At 41.9% G+C, this 20,105-nt stretch overlaps 1 protein-coding gene across 8 annotated transcripts in view; it reads right to left on the minus strand.

The window, feature by feature from the left end:
* The window catches only part of Fmn1 (formin 1), a 368,583-nt gene that overhangs the window by 324,423 nt on the left and 24,055 nt on the right, over nucleotides 1-20,105 (minus strand). For 6 of the 8 annotated variants that reach the window (XR_009587427.1, XM_060371809.1, XM_060371805.1 and 3 more), the window contains one exon: nucleotides 8,789-10,788. Coding sequence is in view for 7 of the 8 variants with exons in the window: in XM_060371809.1 (XP_060227792.1) it covers nucleotides 8,789-10,676 (1,888 nt within the window). In the remaining variant the exon portion in view is untranslated. Of the gene's footprint in view, nucleotides 1-8,788; nucleotides 10,789-20,105 lie in introns of those variants that run through there. The other 2 variants (XM_060371812.1, XM_060371811.1) reach the window with 1 other exon arrangement.

A 20,105-nucleotide genomic window follows, 5' to 3' on the forward strand; every position in this document is an offset into this window, starting at 1 on the left:
CCATAGACTACCACTTTGCTTTGACTCTCATTCTTTGGATCTAAGAATAGAAAAGAGATAAATAAAGCACACCGTTTATTAGAAGAAGTTATACTCACAGCACAGCACAACCACAATCCATGACAGATATTCATGGCCACACAGTTAGTTTGAGAATTTGAAACACCAGGTCTTAGCCACAAACAATCTTAACCTCTGAAAGCATATATTTCTTTTAAAATCAAAAGTAAATAAGAACAATACTCTTCATTTATTATGTATGAAAATTAACCTCAAAATACAAACTGTTTGTTGGTAGAATGTTTCAAATACTGATCAGCTGTTAATTTGAGAGATCTAGGTAAGACAGATTTAATACTGTGTTCTTAAAAAAACAAAAAAAGACAAGACACAGTATGATACCAATCACTGTTGAAAACATGAGCTCTGGTTTCTAAAAACAAACAAACAAACAAAATCAGATTTTTTTTTCTGAATCTATAGATCAAAACCTACATGAGAGTTTTCTAGTTCTTCTAATTCATTTACTTTTGCTAGGTGTGAACTTCATAACAACGAAAGACCGTCAACCTGATTCAACAAAGAGCTATAAAATATGAAAAGGAAGGAAAGCACTACAGTAGTCACCACCAAGATGACCATTGTTCTATAACAAGACATCTACACCCTCTCCGGACACCCATCTTCCTATCCACTCTGTGGCATCTAAACCATTCTGTCTTTCCACATCTATTCACTAATAAATTAGGGAGGAAACTTTAGCTACTGTTTCTATGTCACCCCCCAATAACAGCTGCTTATCACCTACTCACAAGCAGATCATTCCACTGAAACAGCTTCTTCCAGTCAACTACAATCAAGTCTTTCTTGGTCTCCATACAGGCAGTTCACCTGTATCATCAAATCTCCCATCTGCTCCTCAGGATCCACCTCAGCCTTCTGTGCCGAAGCACAGATCTTGCAGGCCATAATGAGCAGCTTGGTGGTTCCCTTTCACTTGGTCTTGGCTTAGTTAATTTAGAATGTCAGGCCAGGCTAGTTGCTGCTCCTACCACATGGTCTTTTGGTCCCTTCTTCAGGCTCCAGGGACCACTCTGTTCCTTATCGCCCGCCCCCAGGTCGGGGGAGGCCGGAGGTGTCTGTTTCCTGTTGGAACTTCATTGAATTCGAAAGCTCCTCTACGTTGCCTTTGTGGTTAAGTTCTGGATTTGGTTCTGTTCTCATCTAATTTTACCACCAAATATACTCCTGTAGGGCATTACCATTGCCTTCATGACTTTACAGATATTTATCTTTTTTAAAAAAGTAATGCTATATTCTCCTTGCTGAGTGTTCTGCTTCATTTGAAGGCAAATGAAAGTGCAGAAAAGTGTGGTTCCACTACAATTCTACACCCAGTACACATCTATGACAGTCAATAATGCATGTCTCTTTGTTTTATCTTAAAAAACAAAATTTCAATTTCTAGAGGAAACACAGGGGATACTCTTCCAGATACTGGGTTAGCTATAGAGTTTTTAAATAGAACAGTGACAGCACAGGAACTAACTCTTAAGTATCAACAGATGGGACTGTACGAGAAAAAAAAAGTTTCTGTTCAGCACCAGGAAACAATCAGCAGAGCGTATGGACGGTCTGACGAATGAAAGAGAACTCTTACAAGCTACACTTAAGCAAGGAACTAAGTACCTACAGCTTAACAAAGAACTGCAGAAATTAAATACCAATGGCATAAACATGTCAGTCAACAAACAGGCAGATGAATTGAACTGACTTACTAAAAAAGAAACAAATGGATAATAACTATCTTAAAGCTGTTCAATATTCTGAGCCCTTGGAAGAATGCAAATTAGAACTACTTTGAAATAGCACCTCACTCCTCAATAAATATGAAGACAAATGGGGGGTGTGGGGAGAAAGAAACCCTTTTCACTGTTTGTAGGATGTAAATATATCCATTGTTGAAATCAGTTTTGAGATTTCTCAAAAATTAAAAATAGAACTATCATTTATTTTACTCCAGGGCATATGTTCATGGAACTCCATACACTGCCATTGAGCTATTTACATTCTGTGTTTGATGCTTTATTCACTACTGCAAAAAACTAGAATCAACCTAGACGTCCATCAACACATGAATGGATAGTGAAAATCTGGTATATGCGGCTGTAGAGATAGTTTAGCAGTTAAGAGCTTTGTTGTAGGAAATCATGAAATTTGCAGGTAAATGGTGGGAACTGGAAAAGATCATCCTGAGTGAGGTATCCCAGAAGCAGAAAGACACACAGGGTATATACTCACTCACAAGTGGATATTAGACATATATTATGGGGTAAACATACTAAAATCCGTATACCTAAGAAAGCTAATCAGGAAGGAGGACTCTGGCTAAGATGCTCAATCCCCATTCAGAAAGGCAAAGAGGATGGACATCAGAGGAGGGAGAAAACAGGGAACAGGACAGGAGTCTACCACAGAGGACCTCTGAAAGACTCTACCCAGCAGGGTATCGAGGCAGATGCTGAGACTCATAGCCAAACTTTGGGCAGAGTACAGGGAATCTTAAGAAAGAAGTGGGAGATAGTAAGACCTGGAGGGGACAGGAGCTCCACAAGGAAAGCAACAGATCCAAAAAGTCTGAGCACAGGGGTCTTTCTGAAACTGATATTCCAGCCAAGGACAACTCATGGAGATGGCCTGGAACCCCCACACAGAGGTAGCCTATGGCAGTTCAGTGTCCAAGTGGCCTCCATAGTAATGGGGACAGGGACTGTCTCTGACATGAACTGATTGGCCTGTTCTTTGGTCACATCCCCCTGAGGGGGGAGCAGCCTTACCAGGCCACAGAAGAAGACAATGCAGCCACTCCTGATGAGACCTGATAGACTAGAGTCAGAGGGAAGGGGAAGAGAACATCCCTTAGCAGTGGACTGGGAGAGGGACACAGGTGGAGAAGAGGGAGGGTGAGATTGGGAGGGGAGGAAGGAGGGAGGTACAGGGGGGATCCAAAGTGAATAAACTATAATTAATAAAAATAAAAATAATTTTAAAAAGAGAGAACACAAATTAGAGTGTGCAGGGAAGGCGGCTGGATCAGGAAGAGTTGAGGGAGGGGTTGAATATGATTAAAATACACTGTAAGAGATTCTTAAGGAAGGAATAAAGTGAGAAAAAGAAAAAAAAGAGAGCCTTGTTGTTCTTGTGAAGGAGAGCTTGATTCAATGCCCAACACCTAGATGGAGGCTCACAATCACACACAACGCTAGTTTAGGGGATCCCATGCCCTCTGCTGACCTCCATGGGTACCAAACAGTCACAGGGGGAACAGACATACCTGCGAACAGAACACTCATACACACAAAATAAAATAAATCTTAAAAAAATTACTGTGTAGGTGTGTGCGCGCGTACACACGTACACACACACACACACACACACAAATATGTTTATCCATCTCTAAAGAAAAAGAAAAGCAGAAAATTTTCAGAAAAATGAGTGAACTGAGAATGTATGATATTGAGCAAGGTCATACAATCTCTGAAACAAAAGCATGTTCTCTCTCATATGTAGACTTTAGCCAGTAAGATATATGTGTTCATAAATATATGTTCATGTGGGTGCAGTGTAGTCTGTTAAAAAGGAAAAAAAGAGAAATATTAGGGGATGAAAAGAGATTAAATTCAGGCAATAAATATGAATTATGAAAGGGACTATAAAGCAAACCATTTTTCTAGTTCTAGTGCCGTCATGGACTTTGCATTTTTGGTGGTGGATAAGTGCATAAAAATATATCAGATACAGAAAACATAAAAACACAATATGCTCTATAGATTCCACTTTGAATGGCTACTTTAACTGTATAGAAGTTCATTGAGATGTATGGTTGGGAGTCTGGCTAATGTTGGCATGTGATTTTCCCCTAATTTTTTAAAAATAATAATGTGTAAAATAAATTTAATATATTAAAAATAGAAGTTGGCATTGGAGAAATGGCTTGCTGTGTAAGCATGAGAAGCTGAGTTGAATTCCCCACAACCCACGTGAAAGACTGTGTGGCTGCATTTGTGCCTATGACCCCAGCACAATAGTGGGCAGAGACACGGGCACTACTGAGGCTTGCTGGCTGCAGCCTGGCTCCAGATTCAGTGAGAAACCTTGTCTTAAGAGAATATGGTAGAGGGTAACAGAGCAGAACACTTGCTGTTCTTTGGCTTCCGCATGGACATGGGCACAGGCACATATCTACACACACAAACACATACACAAGTAAAAGTAATAAGAGAAATGTCTAAGATAATTCTTCCAAAATTATGAAAGTTACATACACCTCACATCCAGAGAAACCAAGCAAAAATACACAAAGTAGAAAAGCAAATGCACTAACACACATCTTGCTCTCCAGCCCACTCCCCCATGTCTTGTCCTTTAATCCTTCTTTATACCTATTTCTCTGATGTTCAAATCTGTGCAAAAAAACATGTTATTTATATATGGGAAGAAGAGATGGTGGCTTTACAGGAAACAAGAACACTATATATTATTTTGTAACTTATTGGAAATCTATATTGATACTTTAGGCAGCATCATAGTATTACAGATAAAAAATGTTTTATCTTTATTTACACATGTCTCCACTGATGAATGTTCAGTTTTCTTCCAGATGTTTTGAAAGGTATAAAGGTTGCTGCAGGGCTCGTAAGTTGGCCAGCAGGTAAAGTGCTTGCCATGCAAGCCTGATGACCTAAGGTCAAACTCTGGTACAAGCAAAGAAATGTCACCACAAAGGAGTGCTCCCGCCTCCATGTCTGCACACCACCTCCACCACACACAGACATACAAACAACAGGCACAGTTATGATAATAAAATTTTAAATTGCCACAGTAAACACTCGTGTGCGTGTAGTCATACAGGTACATACACTCATTTAAGCAAAGTTCTTAAAGTAGGATCACTAGGCCATACTTACATATAATTTTAACAACGACTCTTTGATATCTCTTGTTAACTCAATTATTATATTCATTTTTAATTTTATAGGTATAATAAGGTGTTTGTAATTTCCAATTTACAATTACAGGTACCTTTCTATGTACTACATACTTTCTGAAGTTAGGTAAATATGTGTCTATATCTATTAATATTTGAGGCTTCTTTAAATTTCATCAAACTTCAACATTTATACACAAAGAATTTATGCATACTCCACATAATATAAACCCAAAGAGGAACCAAAGATCTACAGAAGAATTAGATACAATATATATGAGTATCTCCCAACTCTAAATAAAGTGACATTAATTACATCTTTAATTGGTCAAATGATTTTCATGGTTTGAGCCATGTGCTTCCATCACGCCTCACTGGCTACAAAGAACAAAAATCATAAGTTTGCTGAACAACACAAGAAAGATGAGACAATCCCTCAGTGTGGTGAGCCAACTGTCATAAGATACTTGCATCATCAAAGGGGTTTATTTTTTATCAAAGATAGATGAAAACAGGAAACCAGAAAAGAATCTCAATGCTGAGCTCCCAAAACACTACTATGAATGTTAGCACAACTAAAACTCCTTCAAAGTTACTTTAAGGAAATGCATTTCTCAGAGGCTTGGTAACACTGAGTTACCTCTATCATCAAAGTAAGGTCCCATAAAACTACTATAAAGTGGTCACTAGATGGGTTCATGAGAAGGAAAATAGAGACACTTTTTATATTTAGTATAGTCTCTGCCTGATCATATTGCCAATGTAAGAAATTCCTGTGTGCAGTGCATGGAATGAAGAGTGAGAAAATTTATAAAGCCAATAGGAGGTGTATCAATGGCCTTTGTGATACCACCATGTTATGCCTGCATGGTGGCAATGGCATTGGATTTAAATGCTTGGTCTTGTAAGATGTGGATTCCATTTTCTACTCAGAATTAACTACTTGTCTGTAACTCTACAGTCTTCCAACTAGAAACTGGTCTTTTGATCAAAAATAAATGAAAGCAGGAAGCCTGAAAATAACACAAACACTAACCCCAAGGAGTTAATCTCTTACTTCAGTAATTAATGAGTGCTTTCAATTATCTTACTCTCATCACTTCAGTGAAAACCCTACTTGTTATTTCCACAGGAAATTCATGTCCACAGACCATAAACTTAATCTAGTTAATAGCTAACTTGGGGGAAAAGTGGAAGTTGGATTCCGATGAAAGACCACTGTAGGGAGATGGTAAATCAGTTACTTTTGAACATCCTGCTGCTACTGTCTAAGGCCTCTGCTGAGACTGAGGGAAAGGAAATGTGAAAAGCAAGACAGAAGCATCCAGAAAGAGGATATTCTCCCTGTCTGAACTCACCAGCTGCAGGAGTAACTAAAAAATGACAAGGACTCTGGCTATAGAACGTAAAGTAAAAAGAAAAAAGGGACAAAAAGATACACAATAGATCAAAGACACTAGCTAGACCTTTCCCTTCCTCCAGGCTTCTCAAGAAGGAGCCAGTAAAACAGGACAAAGTCTAAGAGATACTATTTACTACAGAAACTAAGGTCTCTCCCACTCTGACTCTTCTCCAGCTTCCCATCTCCTTATAAAAAGGTTAGACACATAGGAGGTCTCCATGGCAGGGCATCCCTGTGCTTTTTATAATTGCTCCTAAAAGTGCTACTTAAGATCTCAGTGGAAGACTGGGCCAAAGTAAAGAGTGGTCATGAAAATCGCATAGAGAAGTCACCTGGAAAACGGAATTATTCTTTCAACTTGTCCCTCAGTGGGTTCACAGTCAACTGCCTACACAAACTGAATGTTTTATTATGTGCTTGCAGACAACAAGGCTTAGTTCTTATGAGCTCACAAAAGGATGGGGCTTTTATAACATACGAAACTGCAATAAATCACAAGATAATCCTAAATTAAGGGACAAAAGTCTTACAAAATACCAAAGACATTCAAAGCAGAGACTCTGGATGAGGAGTGCATAGAACCCTAGAATTTGATGTCTAGATCTTAGTTTCTTTTCCTGCTGCTATGATGAAACACCATGACAAGAGCAACTTCAGGGAGAAAGGTTCATTTTGATTCAGAGTCCATCATGGTAGGCAAGCCAAAGCAGCAGGAACTTGAAGCGGTCGGTCATACTGCACCCGCAATCCAGAAGCAGAGCGCAATGAATGAATATATGCTGGTTGTCAGATCACTTTCTCCACTTTGCATGGTCTAGTATTCCCTGCCAAGGGAATTGTCCCAAGCACAATTAAGATAGATCTCCCCACACCGATGAACATAACCAAGATACTATCCACAGTTGTGCCCAGAGGCCCACCTCCCGGGTGAATTTAAACTCTGCAAGCTGACAAAACATCCATAACAGGATGTTTTCATTATTAGAGTTCTGCAGTATATGATATGAATTTCACAATTCCATGACTTTCCTACTGGGGCAGAACATGGTAAATTTTACCAGACTAAGATAGATATATTGCATAAACAAGATGGAAGAGTGTTTACTACATTTTTTTTTTAAAACACCTCCCTGATTCAGGGATGTAGAGAAATATGTAAAACGTGACAAGTTCAAGAGAAACAAGCTTTTGGCAATCTTATTTCCTGGATCAACATTCTTATCTCAAAATTTCACATGAGTTTTCTATAAATAAAATTCCAGTATTCTCTAAGAGATCACATATATTGTAAGTTGTTTTCTAGCTTAAGACCCTGACCATATGCTGCTGAAGAACCAATTGTCTGCATAATGGCACACAAAACCCTGAATATTTGAGCACACTGGCAAGGATACAGGATGGGGACTCCTCAATGAACACTCAAAATTATTTCCATGTAAAAATTTAAATACATCAAGTATACAAGTCAGAGGCGCTCATTAGTACCTTATGCATGAGAAATGGCATTGTTACTCTAGTCACAGCAGTGGCCCATAAATAAAACATAGTTAACATTCAACAGCTGTTTTGTGCTTGTTTGGGTGGCTAAATAGAAAAGAGAAGAAAAGAGAACCTGAAACAAATTCCTTTTTCAAAAACAAAATGTGTCCTGTTTTCAGAGCTAGGGTTTCATATCAAGTCCAGCTGGCCTTAAACTCTCTCTGTAGCCCAGGCTGGCCTTAAATTCTCTCTGTAACCCAAACTAGCCTTTAAGTGATGATCCTACTACCCCAGACTTCCAGTTGCTAGGTTTAAAAGAATGGACCAACATGCCATGAACCAAAATACCTTCAGATTAAATTTAATGCTTCCTTTCTGTTTTTTTTTTTTTAAAGTATTTTTGTCATAAATCATGGCACTTAAAAATGTGCTTATAGAAAACAAAAAGCCTAAGTAGCTATGGACATGAGTAGAAACTGTGCCTCTGTGCTCATGCTTAGAGACTCCCCAGAATGACATCAGCAGTATCACTAGTAGAATTTAGGTCAATGGACCAATTGCTCATTTGCTAATATCAAAGGCAAAGGCGAGCTTCTGCTTCTCTGCCTGTTCCTTTGAGTCTCCGCGTTAAGCAATCATGGAGGCAACTTTATGTGCCACAAACAAACAAACAAACCAATCTCAAAGCTCCTATAAGATATTAACTCTAGAAACAACGTCACTCTTAGTTCTCTGGTCATCAGCGTCTCACCATCACTCACACCTCCAACGCAAATCTCGGTTTTCTTGTTCCCGTGCGGGTGAAACAGCTCTAGGAGTATCAGCCCATCGTTAATCAGCCCGTCTCTTAACAGCAGAAGCAGATCAATAGTTGCTCAGTCTCCCAAGCACAGATCTAAACAGCTTAAACAGACACTAACCTGGTGGCAACTGGTGCTGCGGGGGAGCTGTAATCTTCTCCTGCTGCTCCAAGCTTTTTTCTGACGCTGCTTCCTCAGGCACCAGCCAAGTCTGGCTTGCTCTGAGGGAAGTCGGGCTGGCTCCTTTGGCCTCCGTGACCTTCGTAGAAGAGGATGGCTCCAAGGTGTCAGCAGAAGGAAACCCAGAGGAGACTCCGTTCTTCCTATTAGGGCGTTCATTAAAAACAGCTTCTCCCTCACTAGGCAGTGGAGGGAGCGGGAGAATCCTGTGGTGCTGCTGTGGGCTGGGGCACCTTGGAGACAGAGGCGAGGGAACAGGTGACAGCCGTTTGTGTGCGCTGGGCTGAGGCGATGAATTATTAAATACCATGCCGAGAGCTGTTGGTGCTTGGGGGGTTGGCTTCCTCTCATCGCATTTGGGTTGTGGGGCTTCAGGACCTACAGCGTGGGGTAGATCCAGAAGCAAGAATTTATGGCCACCCTGGGGTAGCCCAGCCTTCCTTTGGCTTCTACTTTCTGGGAAAGCGTAGGTGGCCCTTGTGTTGAGAGAGAAGCCCAACCTTCTCCCCTCGGTGGCTTCATCTAACTTCTCACTCTCTATCACCTTCCGGAGAACCTTGTTCACAGCCCCCTCGGTGCTGCCGGCTGATTCGCTGGTAACGGAGGCTCTTTCGGTGGTTGAGGGCTGCACTGGTCGGACCCCTCGCTGTTCCTCCCCCAGCCTCCTGGAACTATGAGGCTCAGCCTCAGCTCCTGGGAGGGTGAGGAAGTCAGCTTTCGGGAGGAACTCAGTTTGGGTCTGTGGGCAAAAGGCAACCCTTCCCTCGCCGTCAGGATGCACCCTAACTACTCTTTGCACTGGAGCAGACAGCTCCTGGACCTTGGCCACCACTTTGGAAACAGGTTTCTTCCTGCAAGTCCGCTCCAATGACTTTGACTTTCGAGTCCCGCCGCCCCACCTCTCGGCCCCACAATGTTTCTCATGACTTTCAGACAAACTTGGCTGTGGGGGCTCCTGCTTATGAGGAGGACTTTGGAGCTGCCCTCCAACGCCAGCACCTCCTACCTCAGCGGGGCTGCTGTCAGGGGACAGGGGTCCTTCCAGATCAGTGTCCTCTGAGGTCCTCCCAGAGCTTCCGAAGCCCAGGTCTGCATCTGACGTCCTGAGGATATTGGCTGGGCAGCTCTCTCGCCTCCGTAAGGAAGACGTGAGCGTTCCCTGAGGAACTAAATTTCCTGTTTCTTCTAGGAGCCTAAGGTCAGGCCTAGCTCGAGAAGGAGAAAGAGAGCTATTGGAACAGACTTGGCCCTTCCCCATCTGAGGAGCTGACTCCTGATGGCCACGCCCTTTCCTCCTGGTTCTCTTCAGCCGGAGCTCCTCAGGGCTCTCTCTCCTCCTGCCAGTCCTCCGGGGCTTTTTGCTCCCTTGGGTGCTCCTCCTAATGAAAGAGCTCGCAGGGAGCTCTCTGCTCAAGTTGCCAGCACTCTGCAAGCAGTCTTCCTTGGGGGCAAGGCTCACTGACAGCTCCTGCAACTTCCCCTCCTGGCTCCCCATTGAAATGCCCAGGATGTGGTCTGACCTCAGCAGACTGTCCAGCAGCCTCTCTCTCTCTGCTGTGAGCTTGTAGAGCTCGGTCAGAATGTCTTTTGTAGGAGTCTGTTTGAAAAAGATGTCGCCTGGATGTTCGTTCGGCTGCTGGCTGAGGCTGGTGATGTCTGGCCCCTCCCTGACTTGGTAGCAGTTATGAAAAGCATTATTGGATCTGTCTAGAGTTACAGTGCCCTTGTATGAAAATCCTCTGACTTCCCCCTTTGGAAGATAGAAGCTGATATAGCAGAGTTCAGTGATGGGGTTATGCAACTGGAGGGTGCAGTGAGTGCCTTCCATTATGCCTACCTAATTATTCATGCTGTGGAGATGCTGGTCTGTGGTCAGCTCCGGAGGAGAGGCATGTGATGGTGGCTAGGCAGCTGCCAGTCCTCTCCCGAAGTAAGGCTGCCTGTTAGAGAGACACAGGGAGAGAGCAGCTTGTCTAACAGTGTACACACCACAGGGCGACATCAATCAGAGCAGAACCACACCGATCCTTCCTCTCTGGCCAGGAGCCTGACTGCAGCATCTTCAGCTCTTACCTGCCTTGATCAAGAGGCTTTTCTATAGCTAAGAGATGGGAGAGGGCTCTCCCTTTGGTCTCAGGACAAGGCCCCTTTCTTCATTTGGGAACCCACTGTACAGCCTAGAGCCAGTCCATCTACCTCTTCCAACCACAGTTTCTGTTCTTCTGTAAGTCAGCTATTGGACCTGCCAGGAATTCTGGGAGAACAGGACTTTGAGAGCCTTAGAAGTGATAGTTGTTTCAGTGACTCGTGTTTGGAATATTATTTTCAAAGATGAGAAGGCTTTGTTATAACAAAGATTCTAAGATTCTCTTACATTAAGGCACAGGAAATGTAAATAAACGTAGCAGACCAGATATCTGAGGTGAGATGAAGTTTCAGGCCTTCCTGACCCTTTGTAGTGTTCTACAAAAAAATATGAAGTTTTAAATTTAAAAGTTAGAAATTAAAATCCCAGCACCCAGAGGCAGAGACAGGCAGATTTCTGAGTCTGAGGCCAGCCTGGTCTACAAAGTGAGTCTAGGAAAGCCCAGGCTACACAAAGGAACTTTGTCTCAAAAAAAAAAAAAAAAAGAAGATTAAAATTAAGTAACTGAGGAGGTTTAATTAGGCTTTGTTTTGTTTTGAGACAGGTGTTGCTATGCAGCCTTGGCTGGCCTGGCCTGGAACTTGCTATGTAGACCAGTCTGGACTTGAACGTGTGATAACTTGTTATAACTTGTTACACATGGACTTGACAGAACCCTCCTGCATCTGCTTCCCAAATGCTGAGATTAGAGTAGGGATTTTCAATTACTCGATGATAGAAGCAGTTGGAAATGTCCTGTGAGGGGCAAAGGTGGCTTCTTCCTTATGTGATTTGAAGGGCTCTCAAAAATGTCTTCCTAACTAACGTATCCACATACACATATGGAGCTTAGAACTCTATACTGCAACACTTTTCTTTTTTTTTTCTTTCTCTTTAACACTTCACTTCCTAAGTTAATATCCCACCCAGTCTTCAAGATGCTCTCACTTAAGGAACATTCCCCTAGGAAGAACAAAATAACAATTAGATATGGTTTATAATTTACTTTCCCCAAGTGTTTTTTTTTTTTTTTCATTAACTGGTTTTAAACTAGAAAAAAAAAAAAGAGTTATATAAAAGTATGTTAGGAGTTCAGAAAGGAGGATGAATTTGTAATGCAAACTCCTTGGGAAAACCATATGAAGCCAAGTGACAAAATGAAGCCGTCAGGTGTATGTGAGTGGGTCAGTGGGGGGAGGGGGGTCACCTGATCAAGAGAAGTGTTAGGAGGATTCAGAGATTATAGAATTCCAAAAAAGAGTGTCTGCTTGTTTGAAAAACCTATTTTCTAAGAGACAAGATTCTGACAGATTGAGTAAATATTCACATATACTGGTATTTCTCACTCACTTAATTGAAGGGTCCTCAGGGAACAAGAAGATGCACAGATGATAAGTCAATATAGGCCTTGCCTTTTTTACAGTTGCATATGGTCTGCTCTTGGTCCACTCATCCTATCTTTAAAATCTGTCTGTAGCCCATGGCAGCTCAGTGTCCAAGTGAGTTCCCTAGTAATGGGAACAGGGACTGTCTCTGACAGGAACTGATTGGCCTGCTCTTTGATCACCTCCCCCTGAGGGGGGAGCAGCCTTACCAGGCCACAGAGAAAGACAATGCAGCCACTCCTGATGAGACCTAATAGACTAGGATCAGAGGGAAGGGGAGGAGGACCTCCCCTATCAGTGGACTAGGGGAGGGAGGGTGGGATTGGAAGGGGAAGAGGGAGGGAGCTACAGGTGTGATACAAAGTGAATAAACTGTAATTAATAAAAATTAAAATTAAAAATAAAAAACCTGTCTAAAGTGTTTGCTGTTAGTACATGTCCTAAATATATCCTAAACATGTTTATGTGTATGGAAACTTGATAATTGCTGGCCCAAACTGTCTGAACAGAAATTCTGAGAGGTAGTCTTTTAGTCTGTGGTTTACATCAATTCCAAAGGTTGGTGTGCATCTGCTGTGCATGATACAGAGCACTCAGTATCAGGAGTTCCATTTATGAATTCTCAGACAAGCCAAAGGGAGGTAGCACAGTCCTGTTGTGAATTGTGAGAAGAGAAGATTCCCTCCTCCGCCTTCAAGCACCCTCCTCCAGCTCAGTGTAGCTCATTGACTTCCCCGGATGATGATAAGTGTCTGATATATGGAGAGAAGTGCACTGCAGACTTTTCAGAATTTCTTTCTAGTAGCAGTTCACAGTTCATGCCATAATTTCAAGTAGGACAATGGCTGCCTAATGCCCCTTCTTAAGGAAGAGTTATACACACTTATGCTTTGAATTTATCATCTCATTTAATCGGCGTGGCACTATTTTACAGTTTTACAGAAAAACACTGAAGGTCAGAGACACAAGGAACTTGTCTATGAAGATTCCTCTAAGAAGAAGTGGCTTCAAAAGCCAATTCTGTCCCTCCCAATGATTTGTGGGTAAATCTTCTCTCCCTTTACTTCATCTACTGATGAATACAAGACCCCCTCTGTTACGTCAACTTAATGTAACAATTTCTTCATCAATGCCCCATATCTTCTAACACTCACTGGACAGTGTCAGCATGTCTGACTAGATGAAATACCTTGATAGTATCCTTCAAATCACAAAAGTGAGAAAAAGAACAACAGAAAATCATTGAGTTGGAAAGTGAAAACTGCCTTTGCCTATAAAGAGAAATCCAATGGATATTCTGCTTTAGAAATTAAAAGTGGCACAGGTGATATCAAGGGAAAGGACAATAATGTGTATGTGGTTTAAGTAAAGAGAGGAATGGAGGAAGGGAAGGGATAACTAACACTAAGGATGTTTGAGAAGCCAATATAAGAACTTATGGTTTTATAATTCATACATATATAACCCTGCAGAGGAGATTAAATTCACCCCAGAAGCCATAGGTAGCCACATAAAGAGTCCCCTGCCAGATGTAGGGTACCTTCCCCCAAGATGATGGTCACAGGTGTCCCAGAGCCCACCTCCCCCAAACAAAACAACGCAGGCTATTTCCACGTCTTTTTAGTTTCCTACCAAAACTTGATGGTAAAACCCTGTTTATGAAGACATCACCCATACTGGTCATGGACATGGAAAAATCAAGTTGGTACTGACCAAAAAAGAGGCTTCCTCTCTGCTGGCTAGTTTTCACTGTATTAAAAGGTGCTATATTGGCTGATAAAGGGAAAAAAAGACATTATCAGTCTTACTCAGCTGTGAACTTTATGAACTGTGATAACAACCAGTTGTGGCAAAATATGTCCAGTGGTTCTCTAGGGTAACCCGTCACTTTCTTATTGGCTTTAAAGTCTGCTTCACACACATGCCTGCCTGGTACTGCAACACCTGCCCCCTTCCCCAATCCATGGCTGGGAGGCTTCCAGGCCTCAGGAGTAAGCCTATTATTATTATGTTGCTAAACGGACATAGTATCAAACTTCCATCTAAATTTTAATCTATTTCTTGATTAATGTTGTTCTCACACCCCATCAGGAAATTTCTTTGTGCAGCAAACAGTGGCTAACACAGAAACTAACAACTGGTCAAAACGCGAATAGTAATAAGTGTCAGTGGCGTGTTTAGACATAAATGGGGCATCTATATCACACCCCCTCTCCAGAGCTCAGGCACCACCATAGAAGAAGGGGAGGAAATATTGTAAGGGGCTGAGGTCAGGAAAAACCGCAGTAAAAAGGACTGCTGTAATCATAAACTCACAGCATTCGTGGTTGCCTGGTCAATATCAAGTTAGTCAACATTCTCTCTCCTAGGGACGGGAAAGCACTCATGAGCCTACTGCCTAACTGTGGAACTGTGGAAAGCGGATGCCTTCTGACAGAGGGAAAGTCAGTTTTTCTTAAGGGTCAAAGGCCAGTAGATGGCTTTACACACAGTAGCAGTATATGAGTAGCAAAAATTGGGGTCAAGGAGTTACTTTAAATCATAAAGCAGAGTGGATCCAAGAGGAGGAGAGGTGACTATAACCAAATTATGTTATATGCAATTCTCAATGAATTAATAAAAACACTATTTTTAAAAAGAATCCAAAGGTAGAAGTACTCACAAAAGAAGGACTCATTTCTTTCATGAAGATATCAGACATATGCCAGGCCAGGGGACCAAGTGTTTTGTGTCCTGGTCTTAGTGTATCTCTGTTATATAGATGGAGGCAATGTCATGGCTAAAAGTCTGTTAGCCCCAATGACAAAACTCAAACCAAGGTTTTGAAAATTATGATATGGGATTTTATAGCAATAAATATATAATGCAAGGCATGAAGCTACCATTATATATATAAAAAGGCTTCCTATTACTGTGGTATCTTCTTCCTTCTGGAGGCTTTAGTATAGAGTGTCTTTGCTACATCTGTGGGGCTCATATCTGTAGCTGCACAGTGTTTTTTTGTTTGTTTGTTTGTTTGTTTGTTTTGTCAACAATCTAGAGTCATTTGGGAAGAGTCACTTTTTGGTTCTGTTGCTCTCCTTGTGGGGCTCCAGGTCTTTCTATCTTCCTATTCTTTTATAAAATTCCCTGCACTCTGCCCAAAGTTTGGCTGTGAGTCTTAGCATCTGATTAATGATTGATACAGGAGGGCCCAGCTAGCCCATCATGGGTGGTGCCAGCGCAGCACCCGTCCAGGGCTTCTGCTTCAGTTCCTGCATTCAGGCTTCTGTCTTGAGTTCTTGCCCTGTCTTCCCTCACTGACAGACTGTGACTTGAGGGTTGTGAGAAGAAATAAACCCCCTACAAGTCGCTTTTGTGACACAGCAAAAGAAGCCCTACCTAAGGCAGTGTCTGTGACCGAGAAACTAAAAAACAAACAAAAAACAAAACAAAACAAAAAAAAAAAAACAACAAAAAAAAACTTTACCCAAAGACAGAAAGTGTGTGAGCAACTGAATGTTCTGAACCCTCTAGGGTAACAAGCTAAAAGAAGGCTTGAAAGCACCAGAGCTCTAGCTGTGAGGAGCCATTAGCAAGAAGGATTGTGGTGCTGAGTCATCACACAGATTTTTCCATTTGAGAAACCAGAGGGAGAAGAATTGTAAGTCTTACAAGAAAAGGCAAAGTAAAAAGGCATGCAGTGTGGAGTGGGGTTCAGTGCTCCAGCAATAAATATATAAAGTGTGCTGAGCTATTTCAGGCAGCATTTCCTTACCCTGCTTTGACTCAAACACAGCAGCTCTGTAGGAACCACACATTAGATTACATGTCTTAATTCGGTCCATGAAGTGGCTTTCTCTGGTTGTACTCAGTGTCAAAGCACTTTGCTTCCCTGGGGAGTCCCGTGCCTCCCATTTCCTCTTGCTAATCCCCAGGCTGACATTTTCTCTGTGACAACACTGTGTGGTAATTTATTTCCTGACTCGTTTTCCAATAGCAAGTAGATGACATCACTCTACCCCAGATGGAAATATCTGCTGTGCCTCCTCATAATGAGAAATGATTGCCTTTTAAGAGATGCTATCCAGCACTCAGAAGACATTTCACAAAATACCCAAAATAAGTTCAAAGTATTAGTTGTGGTCATCCTGTCTGCTGACTCTAGATTTCCTAATTGATTTTGGCCCTAAAAGACCAATACAAAGCTTTCTCTGGTTCGTCACTGGCACAGTCATGACCTGAGACTCCATCTGGGCCCAATATTGCGAACACTGGTTCTCCATAATGTCCATTATTGAACTTCAGATTTTCTACTTGTCCGATCAGGTTCATGCTGAAAACTGACTTTTATGGATTCCGTTAGTAAGTTCCCCTGCAGTTTGATTTCTGCCGGGTTTAGACTTTGAGAAACAACCGTAGCAGATTGCAGAGAGAAATGAAGAGAGGCCAGTGTGTTTATTCCCTGGCTCCCTTCCTCCTAGGCTGAGGTTTGCTGTGGATGTGCCCTCTAACAGAGACCATGCCTCCTTTTGGGTACCAGTCTCTGCTCCAGCCATAGACTATTTCTCTAGGTACCAGTCATTGCTCCTTCACATGGCTTGTTCAGTTCTAAGTGATTTAAATTCTCCCTCTTATGGTCTTGGAAATATTCATGCCTCCCAGCCTGCCCCCTTTCCATCTCTCCCCGATTCAGTATAGTGCTACTATTTTGCACTTTGATTAATTTTTCAAATAGGAAATATAACCACAAAGGAAGACATATAACAACTTCCTGGATTTTCTCTCATTTGAAGAAAAATTTGTTGTTTTTGTTGTTAACTTGCACTCCATAAAAGTAGGACAAAGAGTGATACACGAGTCCATAGACTATGAATTGAAACAAGATCCAACCCATAAGATAAAATAATAATAAAAAAAAACAATCTAGAAGAGTTCAAAAACATTTGTAGTGCATCATGTTTGCAGGATTAAGATAGTTTGTCAGGCAGAAGAAAAGATTTCAAGTTGCCCCTATATAAAGGTAGGTTTTGACAGATGGAGATGAAGAAAATGAATTGCCAAGAATTGCCAAGACAGAGACATCAGCTTACAAAGGGAAAATTCACTATTTTCCAGATGTCTATGAAGAGAGATTAGTCAAAGAAAATGCTGAAGCCGAACAAAATTTTTAAGATCATAAATGTATTGAGGAGTAGCTCTGGAGGCTGTAAATCTAAACACATGCACGATACCCAGTGAGGGCCTCATACTGTGTCGCCTCATCCAGACGGTGGAAGGACATTATCAAATGGAGCTAAAGTTACTTCTAAACCAAACCCACGGGTCTGGAGAGATAGCTCAATGGTTAAGAGCACAGGCTTCTCTTCCAGATGACCCAGGCTTTATTCCCAGCACCCAAGCGGTGGCTCACAACCATCCTAACTCCAGTTCCAGGGGATCTCATGGTCTCTTCTGGTCTCCATAGGCATCAGGCATGCATGCATGTGGTGAACATACAGACATGTAGGAAAAATACCCATAACATAGAATAAATTAAAATAATTAAACTTACTATGACAAACTTTTTCCAGTGATGACAACATCATTTGTTTAGGAGGGTGGTGCCTTCACAACCTGATTACGTCCTGTTTCCTCCCTTTGCAAACACAATTGCATCAGAGTTTTGAACACAGTAACTTTAGAGTTAAAAAAAAAAAAAACCTAAACCACAGCAAGAGTGATGCCCTGTTGCAGAAATATTTAAATTCAGGTTGGTTGGAAATTAATGCTAACTTTATGGGCAAATTATTCATGAAGCCGCTGATGAGTTTTGATCAGAGAAGTATGTTTAGCTCTAAATTCAAGAAAGAGTAACTTGGCAGGAATGTCAGGACAGACTGGAGTAGAAAGAGATTGGCAGGTACTCAAGAATGAGGAGTAGAGACATCAAATTCCGAAAGAAAGTTGAGAAAGAAAGAAATGGGACAGGGTTATATACTGGAAAGCAGTTTTTTCAGTGGAACAGCATAGCACTGGACAATACTGTAAAGGGTAAGAAAGACTGATGTGGGGAAGGAAATACAAGAAGTAGGAATTAAGTTCAGTGTTTGCCATATTTGTTTCATTTTTCTAGGACGTGAGGAACTTGGGAAATGTTTTTAAGTTGAAAAGATGAGAGCAGTAAGAGCAGGATACTGAAGGAACAAACGAAAAGATGGAAACAAATATGAGAGGTTAGATAAAGGGAGGACTCAAAAGGAGGAGGAGGCATGGGATCCAGGACACATGGGGGAAGCGTTATCACTGACAAGGTTTGTTCCAGCTGGGCAAGGTGGCACACGCCTGCAATCCCAGCACTCGAGGAGGCAGAGGCGGGTGGAACTCTGTGAGATCCAGGCCCACCTGGCCTACAAAGAAAGTCGAGGACAGCCAGTCTCAACCACCCACACCCTCTGCAAAAAAAGAAAGAAAGGTTTATTTCACGTCAAAAGCCTGTAGCTAGGTAAAGGAGAAAAGATGATGATCTAGGAAGCACTGAGACTGATATTACATGCTCTCTGAATGGCCTTTCTTTTCTTCAGAAAAGCCCACAATTTTTATGATTTTCCTTGCATTACAAATAGGGAAGCACCAAACCAGCTTATATGCAAGAGCCAAAATATCTGTCTTTCTAGCTCCATTTTTACTGTGAAGTCAACCACACGGCAAGTTGGATCTTATTATGTTGGCACATATCTACCACAAATAAAATGGAAGCCAAATTTTGGTCAACAGTATTATTTTAATTTGTAAATAGCCGAGTTCACAGTGAGCTATGAAAGCAGGGTAGGCGGGCAAGGCTTTCATATTTTGACATCGTTTTTTTTTTTATTTACATATTTATTTCTGACCCAGCAACCAACCTACTCAGTTACTCAGAAATGCTTCATGATATGCCCTGAAGAGGCTCTCAAACACCACAGTGACTCTTCCCTATGCCTGTCCTCCTCCTCTCTTTCCCTCCTCTTCCTCCAAGTATCATTACATGAAGAAAAGTATCAGTTTTCTATGTGGGCACCATGAGAACATAAGGTTTGGAATTCTCCATATATCAATGGATCCATGAGACTATGTGCTTTGTATCATCTCTATAATATGTGTCATCCATGCTGAAGGAATTAACTCTTTTATAATTTTAATTTTATACTTATTAATTACAGTTTATTCACTTTGTATCCCCCTGCAGCTCCCTCCCTAATCCCCTCCCAATCCCACCCTCCCTTCCTCTTCTTCTCCTATGCCTCTCCCCCAGCCCAATGATAGGGGAGGCCTTCCTCCCCTTCTATATGACCCTAGTCTATCAGGTCTTATCAGGACTGGCTTCTTTGTCTTCCTCTGTGGACTGGTAAGGCTGCTCCCCCCTCAAGTGGAGATGATCAAAGAGCCAGCCCATGAGTTCAAGTCAGGGATGGTCCCTGTTCCTATTACTGGGGAATCCTCTTGGATACTGAGCTACCATGGGCTACTTCTGTGCAGGGGTTCTAAGTTATCTCCATGCATGGTCCTTGTTTGGAGTATCAGTTTCAGAAAAGACCCCTGGGCCCAGATTTTTTGTTCTGATGCTCTCCTTGTGGAGCTCCTGTTCCCTCCAGGTCTTTCTATCTCCCCCTTCTTTCATAAGTTTCCCAGCACTCTGCCCAAAGTTTGGCTATGAATCTTAGCATATGTTTTGATAGCCTGCTGGGTAGAGTCTTTCAGAGGCCCTCTGTGATAGGTTCCTGTCCTGTTCCCAGTTTTCTCCCTCTTC

The sequence above is a fragment of the Meriones unguiculatus genome, chromosome 18 (genome assembly GCF_030254825.1).
Source record: "Meriones unguiculatus strain TT.TT164.6M chromosome 18, Bangor_MerUng_6.1, whole genome shotgun sequence".
NCBI lineage: Eukaryota > Metazoa > Chordata > Mammalia > Rodentia > Muridae > Meriones > Meriones unguiculatus.